General features: G+C 47.7%; 1 protein-coding gene across 1 annotated transcript in view; it reads right to left on the minus strand.

Moving 5' to 3' along the window:
- RTRAF (RNA transcription, translation and transport factor) overlaps nt 1-373 on the minus strand; it is a 16,642-nt gene extending 16,269 nt beyond the window's left edge. The window contains exon 1 of the mRNA XM_030884876.2: nt 364-373. Within this exon, the coding sequence (XP_030740736.1) occupies nt 364-373 (10 nt within the window). The remainder of the gene's footprint in view (nt 1-363) is intronic.
- Nucleotides 374-9,871: the final 9,498 nt, after the last annotated feature.

Here is a 9,871-nt window from a genome sequence, read left to right on the forward strand (position 1 = left end):
GTCCGCCCGTGTCCGCCAATCGCGGCTCCGCTACGGAGAGCGAGGCCAGCGTCGGGCACGTCGACGCCCAAATAAACTTTATTGTCAGCTGCCCTCTTGAACAAAAGGGAGCAAGCAACTGAGAAGCAAAGCGAGTTACCTCGTGTGTTCTTCGCCTTCTTGAAGTAGCATGCAGGAAATCGTGTTGTGTGCGGTCTTGCTATTGGCCCTACTCCTTTTTGTATCATAGAATTACTGATTAGCATTTTTTAATAGTGATTCATTCATTCATTGTGTGTCTTCTGCATAATAGATGCTATTCTGTTGTTAGATGTCCCCGGGGTCAGGCCAGACTCAGAGCGACTCAATGCACAACAGCCTAACCCTGCGCCATCCTGACAACCGTTGTCTTATGTGAACCCATTGTTGCTATCACTGAGTCTATCCTATTCGTGTCTTTGAAGTTTCCCTCCTTTATCGCTGCATTTCCATATCCATAAATACAATTGTAAAAAAAAAAATTGTATTGAAGCCCATTTTTGCAGCCACTGTGTCAATGCATCTCATCAAGGGTCTTCCTCTTTTTCATTACCCCTTCTGCTTTACCGAGCATGATGTCCCTTTCCAGGGACTGCTCTCTCCTGATAACATGTCCAAAGTTCCTGAGACAAAGTCTTGCCATCCTTGCTCTAAGAAGCGTTCTGGCTGTATGTCTTCCAAGACAGATTTTATTTGTTCTTTTGGCAGCCCATGGTGCTTTCTTTGCCAACACCAAAAATAATCAAATGCATCAATTCTTCTGTCTTCCTTATTCATGACCAAAGGCATTGCTACCATAAAGACTGAAGACCTAGTGTCCCGGTAGTGAGATGCACTTGGGAATAAGGGACTTGCAGGTAAACATACAACTATACTACGTGATGTCACCACCAGCTGTTGAAAGCACGGTGATTCTTGACTCCTGGGACTCACAGCCACAACATCCAATTTCCACCTTTCCATCTTGCACTCTCAAAGCCCCCACTTCCTTCCCGACCCCTTGATGCTACCTCAGATTGTTAGGGACCTTGAGCAATTACCCTTTTAATGGAAGGAGATCAAACCCAAGGCTGCAATAACAGAAGAGGTTTTATTATGCTAGCTTAAGCCAGGGCTCAAGTCCTCAGGTGATTATCTGCGTGCACCATCTTGGACAAGAGCCCCCACAAAAGAAATTCCAAAGTATTTATTTACAGGTATATGTGACGGGGCGTTCCCAGCCCCACCCCTCCCGTCACTCCACTGATTGGCTCATTTGAGGTAGGTTGGCAGTCTGGTCCTTTGTGTAGTTCCCGCGCTGGCCGGGTCGTCCTCCCCTTGGCGTTTGGGCTGGCTGTGCCGTTCCTGGGTTGGCTAGCCTCAGTCTCCGGGTAGGTCCTACTTTGCACTGCTAGGAAACACGAAACCACAGCCTGCCCTAGATCACGGAGCCAGTCATGGGGGCAATTTGGCTTTACAAAATTAGACCCTCGCCACTGTAGCTTATGTTTCTAGCTCCTCCAAACCATTCCCCAGAGCATCAGTGATTTTCTAAAATAAAAAATCTATCCATAACTTTTTTTCCCTGCCTAGCATCTTTTAGAGATTCTCTGTTGTCCTCTAGAAATAACCAAAACTTCTTAATTTAAGTCCCTCCCCAATCCTGTGCCTGCCTGCATCTCAGGACTCATCTCTTAGGGCTATACCCAGGGCCAACTGCTTGGAATTTCTCAAACTCATCACTCTTTATCTTAATTGTTTACTTTCGCTCATGCCATTCTCTCATCAGAGAAGATTTTTTTTTTTAATCATTTCATTGGGCCTCATACAACTCATCACAATCCATACATCCATCCACTGTTGCCAGGAGATGCCAGCCCCTAGCAAATCATTACAGGTCTGGTAGGCACAATTGTACAGCAATAATAAGTAAAGATTATAGTAAAGCTATAGAGAGCATGAGCAATAGAAGAGATATTACAATAATGCAGTCAGACACATTTTATGGTAGCATTGCTCACCTCAGCCCCACTTGGTGGTCCACATGGAGAGCGGGGGAAGGGAAGGAGGGCAAAGAGAACAGGGGAGTGAGGACAGGAGAGGAGAGGGGGAGCCCAGGGGGCAAGAGACCAACCAGAGCCGAGCTCTCTATTGCCAACCCAGGCCTTATATACCTTTTGGTTGCGTGCAAGCCCACTAATTACAGGTAAAGTCATACGTCACAGGAAGGGGTTGCACTATAGGTAATATAATAATGGGAGGGGGTGATCTAGGGACATACACGCAATAGGAAGAGGAGGGATTGGGGGTATACATGTGACAAGATGGGCGGATCCTAGATTTAGGATGGCAGCTTAACTTTGACCTGTTTTCTGGATCTCCATATGAACCATTATCAGTAGGGTGTGAACTCCGCCTACAGGAACCAAGCTAATGGTTGTAAGCTTTAGGAAGAAGTAATCCATTGTCTCCAGCAGCAGGGAGCAGGCCCACCCCTGTGGTGTGGGGAAACAGCCCCGTCTGCCTCCAGGGAGGATGTCTAAGCATCTGACCTCGCCCCACACACTGTGTCAAGCACATTTGTACATTTGTTGCAATCATCATTCTCAAAACATTTTGTCTACTTGAGCCCTTGGTGTCAGCTCCTCATTTTTCCTCTCCCTTCCCCACCCTCCCTCCCTCACAAACCCTTGATAATTTATAAATTATTTTGTCATGTCTTACACTCTCAGATGTCTCCCTTCACCCACTTGTCTGTTGTCCATCCCCAAAGGAGGGGGTGATATGTTGATCCTTGTGATAGGTTCCCCCTATTTCCCCCACCTTCCCCTTCACCTCCTGGTATTGCTACTCTCATTATTGGTCCTGAGGGGTTTATCTGTCCTGGATTCCCTGTGTTTACAGCTCTGATCTGTACCAGTGTACATCCTCTGGTCTAGCCGGATTTGTAAGGTAGAATTGGGATCATGATTAAGGTGACCAGACATCCCGCTTTTGGCGGGACAGTCCCAATTTTTAACAATTTTTCCCGCGACCCGCAGCATTTTAAAAAAGTCCTGCTTTTTTGAAAGAATGCACGACAAGCTAGGGTATATGGTTTTCGGCTGCCATGTGGCCATTTTGCCAGGATATGAGTGTTATCAATGGTGTCCTGCTTTTGTCCCGCTTTACCAGTGTTACAATCTGGTCACCTTAATCATGATAGTAGGGGGTTAGGAAACATTAAAGAACTAGAGGAAGGTTGTATGTTTCATTAGTGCTATACTGCACCCTGATTGGCTTGTCTCCTCCCTGTGACCCTTCTGTAAGGGGATGTCCAGTTGCCTGCAGATGGGCTTTGGGTTTCCACTCCTTACTCCCTCTCATTCACAATGTTATGATTTTGTGTTCTTTGATGCCTGATACCCAATCCTATGGACACCTGGTGATCACACAGGCTGGTGTGCTTCTTCCATGTGGGCTTTGTTGCTTCTCAGCTAGATGGCCACTTGTTTATCTCGAAGAAGATCTTTATACATCATATTCATCTTTTTTTTCCTTTTTTTTTTTAATATTCATCTTATCAACTCTTTGTCATCCTTTAAGATTGAGTAAGTTTAATCATTACCTCCTCTAGCAAGCCGGCAATTTGCAGTTCAGTCCCGGTGCCTTGCCTTAGCAGCCTGTGCTGACTTCTATTGCAGCCCACATCACTCTGAAGAGTAAGTTCTCTATGAACTTGAAAAAGAAGGAACTAACTTTTACTACCAAGTGGCCAGGTAATAGGATCCCTCAGAGGTCTTTTTGTTGTTGTCATTGTTGTTTTTGGGGGCCCTCAAGTGGGTTACGACTCATAGTGAGACTTATATAACACTGCCCGGTCCTGTACCATCCTACAATTGTTGTTACGTTTGAGCTCATTGTTGCAGCCACTGTGTCAATCCATCTTGTTGAAGGCCTTCCTCTTTTTCCAGGTACTAACGTATCCACTTGATTATTCAACAAAGCTATTAAGTGTCAGCTGTGTGCCAGACAGTCTCCTAGAAACATCAGATGCAGCCGAGAGCTCATACAGGAGCATTTCCACCACCAGGGAACTTACTGTCAGGCAGGAGAGGACAACCCAATCATAAAAACATATTTACTCTTTTAAGTGCCATGAGAAAAAAACCCCAACATGCTAAGAGGAGTAAAGAGTGGAGGTATAGGTGGTGAGGGCAGTGGGATATGGCGAAATGTTGGAAGATAAAATATAATGTAACATAAGAAGAAGGTGAGGGATTTGACCACATGGATTGGGGGAAAGAGTTCTAAATAGAAACCTCAGTGAAAACAAGAGCTAACGACTATCAAAAGATATACCATCTGGGCTCTTAAAGGTTTGAAGATAAACAAGCAGTCATCTAGCTGAGAAGCAACAAAGCCCACATGGAAGGAGCACACCAGCCTGTGTGATCACAAGGTGTTGAAGGGATCAGGTATCAGGCATCAAAGAACAAAAAAAATCATATTGTGAATGAGGGGAAGTACAGAATGGAGTCCCAAAGTCCATCTGTAGGCAACTGGACTTCCATTTACAGAGGGTCGGGCTGGGGTGGGGGTGGGGGGGTTGGCACGGAGATGAGCCAGTCAGGGTGCCGTATAGCACCCATGAAACATACAACTTTCCTCTAATTCTTTAATGCTCCCCCATCCCCTCCACTATCATGATCCCAATTCTACCTTACAAATCCAGCTAAACCAGAGAATGTGCACTGGTACAGATCAGAGCTGAAAACACAGGAAATCCAGGACAGATAAACCCCTCAGGACCAATCATGAGACTAGTGATACCAAGAGGGGATGAGGAAGGTGGGGGAGAAAGAGGGAACCAATCACAATGATCTATCTATAACCTCCTCCTTTGGGGATGGACAACAGAAAAGTGGGTGAAGGAAGACATCAAACAGTGTAAGACATGAAAAAATGAGGAGCTGATATCAAGGGCTCAAGTAGAAAGCAAATGTTTTGAGAATGATGATGGCAACAAATGTACAAGTGTGCTTGACACAATGGACGTATGTATGGATTGTGACAAGAGTTGTACGAGCCTCCAATAAAATGATTTAAAAAAGAAAACGAGCTAAAAATGGTCTTCATGTTTTAGATGGTTGAAAAAAAATACAGTTCTTGATATGTGAAATTTGCACTTGGGCATCCATAAATACGCTTATCTGCTTAACGTCCTACTTTGATGCTATAAAGGCAGAGTTGAGAAGTTGCAACAGAGTATAAGGCCCACAAAGTCTAAAAAGAGTTTATATGCTTTCAGGAAAGCAGAGGACCAATGCCAACAGCACCATCAGGATGACACCTTATCCAGTCAGAAGGGAAGTTGCTCTTGGAGGCCATTTTTACAACTTGCAACATTTTAAAAGTCTTTCACAGTTTTCTTAGATCCTTTTGTTCAAATTCATTTTCCAAAGACAGAGAACAGGACAAACTAATAACACAGGAATAACCACAGAAGAAAGTATCTATATCTATATCGCACCAAAAAACAATTGTTCCCTTAATGAACTTTTTCGTTTTAACTCATCATAGGATCAGATTTCAAACTAATTTTATGTTATAGAAAGTTCTTTCCCCTTAGAAGTCTGGGAAGGGGGCTGAGGGGAGGACATCTTTTCTATCTCTTTCTGAGACACTTTTGGTTAGGAATGAAGACTTGCTTCTATTTATTGATTTAAGGCCAGGCTTTGGAATTTCATTGAGTTGGAATTACACGCAAAAAGCAAGAAAGCAGAGCTAGATGTTATTGGTAGAAATGAAATGGGAATGCAATGATATTCATTTAGCCACACAAGGAGCATAACCCATTCGCCTTCTGTGTTGATCCTGAAGGGCACAGCCTGCGCAGCAGTGAAAACAACACAGAGGCGAGCAGCGCAGAGCCAGGAGGTGGGGACAAGCGATTCCTGGGAATGTCTTATGAGGGCTTGGGTCCAGCTTTCAGCTAGATGAGTCAATACATTTCTTTTTGCGCTGGATCAGGTTGGGCTGGGGTCTTGTCACTGAAGCAGACATAGCCCTGACTGACATGAGGCCCCATCCCTGGAAGATGTTTAAGGAGCAATCCACAGCATCCCTGGCTGACTCCGCGGAAGGATTAGATGGGGATGAAAGGCTCACCAAAGACTTCCCGAAAGTCACACATCAGACACTTGAACGAGGAGCACTGAAGAAGAGAACCCGTCTGGAGAAGCTGAAGAATCAGGGTTGTGACTTGCTGGGTTTGACGCATGTAAGAGGAACCCTAGCTGCTAACTGCAACGCTGTCAGTTTAAACCCACCGGCTGCTCCTCAGGAGAAAGATGAGACTCTCTACTCCTGTAAAGAGTGGTGCAGCCTTGGAAACCCACAGGGGCAGTTCTACTCTGCCCTGTAGGGTTGCGATGAGTTGACACTGACGTGGTGGCAGTGAGGGAGGAATAACGGGTTGCATGTGAGGCAATCTGAACCCACCAGCTGCTCCTCAGGTGAGAGACGAGACTTTCTGGTGCCATAAACATGTATAGATGTGGAAACCCACAGGGAAGTTCTATTCCGTCCTCTGTGGGCACTATTCAGATCTGACTCAATGGCAGTAATTGTTTGTTTGTTTTTAACATAGACTGGAAACACATTTGAGGAGTTGGCAGCGTGCAGTAAGGGTTGAAACCAATAGAACTACAGATGGACATGGGATTACTATAAGTGGGAGAAAATTCAAGGGCAACTGTTACATAATTAATGCACTGAACTGTATCTGGGAAGAAGATGGTTGAAATGGTGAGGGTTCTGTTCCCTCTATATGTAACACACACACACACACACACACACACACACAAATCCATTAGAAGAAGGGGAGAAAAAGTATATTAGTTTTGTTGGTTCGATGGTAGAATTTTCACCTTCCAGGTGAGAGACCGGAATTAGATTATCTGCCAATGTACCTCCTGGATGACCACCACCTGTCTGTCATTGGAGGTTTGTGTGTCGCGGTGATAGACCAGGAAGAAAGGCCTGGTGACCCACTTGATACAAACCCTATAGATCACAACAGTTACACTTTGGGTTGCCAGGAACCAGGGGCAAACGCAACAGCCGTGAACAGCCAATTTGTACCATGCTAGACACAATGATGAAGCAGACAGGCACAATCCCCACCTTCACACTCTGCCCCAGAACAGCGAGCGAGACGACAACAACAGTTGGGCAAGGGCAGGGACAGGTCCTGGAACAGACCCACCTAGCACAGAGTGGTCAGAGGAGGCCTCTTAAAGGGGGTGACATTGAAGCTGAGCCAATAAATCTGAGATGTTCCTGGATTTCCAAAGGCAAGAAAGTGCAGAGGAAACAGCATGGGCTAGAAGGCACTTAGGCAGGAAGGGGAACCAGTGTAAAATCAGTGTAGTGGGGGGCAGTGTGCAAGGGGTGGGAGGAGGAGGGTGTGCTGAGGGAGGAAGGAGTGATGGTGGGGTATAGGCAGGTCATTCTGGGTAAGGGATCCCGGAATACAAGTGCCATGTATTCCAAGTGCCACAGAAAGCCCGGGGAGGTTTGAAATGGGCAGTAAGCTGCCTTGGGATTTCAGACCGGTCTGGCTCTGTGTGGAAACCAGAATGCACCTGGTGAAGAGCAGAAGCTCGGTGACCTGCCAGGGGTCAGGACAGCGAGTGGCAGTGGTGGATGTCTGAAGCTGTGTGCACGCGTGTATGTGTGTGTGTGTGTGTGTGTGTGTTGGGGGGGTGAGGCTAATTGAGTGCAAAGCACTCTTTACTGTCTGTCTTCCCAGCCCTGGTGCTGCAGTGGTTATGCATTGGGCTGTGAGCCGGATGGTCGGCAGTTCGAAACCACAGCAGCTCCTTGGGCAAAAGACTGGGCTTTCTACTCCCGTCAACAGCTACAGTCCCAGAAACCCACAGGCGGTCGCTGTGGGTCAGCATGGACTCGATGGCAGGGAGTTTGGTTTTGGCCTTCCCAGCCACTGCTATGGCGAATGAGTCACCACAGGAATGATTCGCCTTCAGAAAAGCCAGTTGCTGCCTAGTGGACTCTAACTCAAGGTGACCCCTGCGCACTCCCCCTCCCCAGCAGACTGCTGACCGGATTCATGGTCATGGTGCTTCCCCACGCATCAGAATAGGGCTGCCCTCCCAGGCTGCTGCAGTCCTGGATTTCCAGGACTTTCTTCTGAAGTGGCCTCTGGCCTTCTGAGTAGCAAGCAGCCAAGCACACGTGCCCTGTCCACCTGCCAGGACTCCCTTTACCGCCTGGTCCGACCTTGCACTTAAGACAGCATTGCTGGAAGAGCATCATTTCTTCACTTGCAGAGACATAAGTTCTAAAGCTGAAAGGATGAGCACATGCAAGAGAGAGAGAGAGCGAGCGAGTGAGCGAGCGAGCAAGCGAGCTATCCATCCAGGCCGTCCTTCCCAGCTCCATAGCTCTGGCTACTCATGCAAACAAATGCTTCTTCCCCAGCACCCTCAGCCCCAGGAGAGTGCTGGCCCCAATTCTTCCAAGCCCAGAAAAAGCATGGTGACGTCTGTATGCACCTTTTCATTCACAAAGCTCCCTGTAATGGATGGTGAATGCGGTACTGTATTGGGGGTGGGGCTAATAATAAAAGAGTATACGTAGTTCTGTTCTTTGTCTTCACTACCGCTTGAACCCGGTGTTTCTTTTTGTGGTGTGTGCTTGCGGGGCCATGGCTACTTTGGACTGATCAAAGGAGAGCAGGGGCCGCAGGGGCTTAGTGTTCACTACCTAATAGTCAGGGCTGGGCTGGATCCATAGATGCCCAGGGGCTGAAGCCATCTCGCTCATCCTCCTCAGGGCGGGGTTTGTGAGCAGGAGGCCTGACTTCATCGGCCCCACTAATGACTCTGTAGGAATAAATCGTTTAGATTGTTAATGAGGTCTTGAGTTATTTCCCCAGTGAGCCCAGCTTCCCGGCAGCCAGAGACGCACGTGGCTCTGACTGGCTGCCACGCTCGCACTCTCTGCTCACCTTCCGGAACTATTTGTAAGTTGGTTTTCAAAAAAAGCGGGGAAAGGATAGATCTTCTGGTAGTGGCTTTCGCTAGCACCTCTGGGAAATCAAGTGGGTCCCGGTCTGTTCCCGTGAAGCACTGCTGGAGAAAGCGTTGTAAATCCGTCCACAAATGCAATCCATCCACAAATGGGGCCCTCGCGGTGGAAAGGGAGTCACAGGCCATTGGTGATTCCCCCCGCCCCCACTCCAGCTCGTTCCGGGAGTTTTGTTAGGTTTTTCGGGTGGGAAATAGCAGTTCTTGGCTTTGCACGAGAAAGGATGTCACACAGAAGCCTGGTTCGTGACCCACGTGGGTATTAATAAAGGACGGAAGAAGTGTCAGGTTTTCGTCACCGAGCACGGGTACACCCACACATGGCAGCCTGAGCCCAGAGACGCCCTGGCAAAGCCAAGCAGAGAATAAACAGGAGGATCCGCAGTCTCCACGTCTCAGCACTTACGGCGTTTGGTTGGGAGGTGTGGTCAAAGGTATGGGTTGACCCCATCGGCTGAATTAAGCCCACCTGGTCTAGTTTGGGCCCACCCAGGTGTACCGCCCACCTGGCTCGGGCATGAAGTAGCACATGAAGTAGCACATGCCCCTTAGCCTTTATGGCTGCCTGAACCTTGCTTGGTTCTCTTCCCAACCTACTGCAAGGGGAGGCTCCAGGCATGGAGAGGGACATCCCCGTCCCTGTTTCTGACTACCTAAAAGTTTCACCTACATTGGGGAGAACTTCTGAAATGCCGAGGAGTGGGTGACGGACGGCAGATCTGTGCAGGGCTCCGCTTGGCCTGCACTGTATGCCCCAGCGGCAGTCCCCGGTCGTGCAATCC

Source organism: Echinops telfairi, unplaced genomic scaffold (assembly GCF_000313985.2).
Source record: "Echinops telfairi isolate 266 unplaced genomic scaffold, ASM31398v2 ScPeMD7_18;HRSCAF=68, whole genome shotgun sequence".
NCBI classification, from domain to species: Eukaryota; Metazoa; Chordata; class Mammalia; order Afrosoricida; family Tenrecidae; genus Echinops; species Echinops telfairi.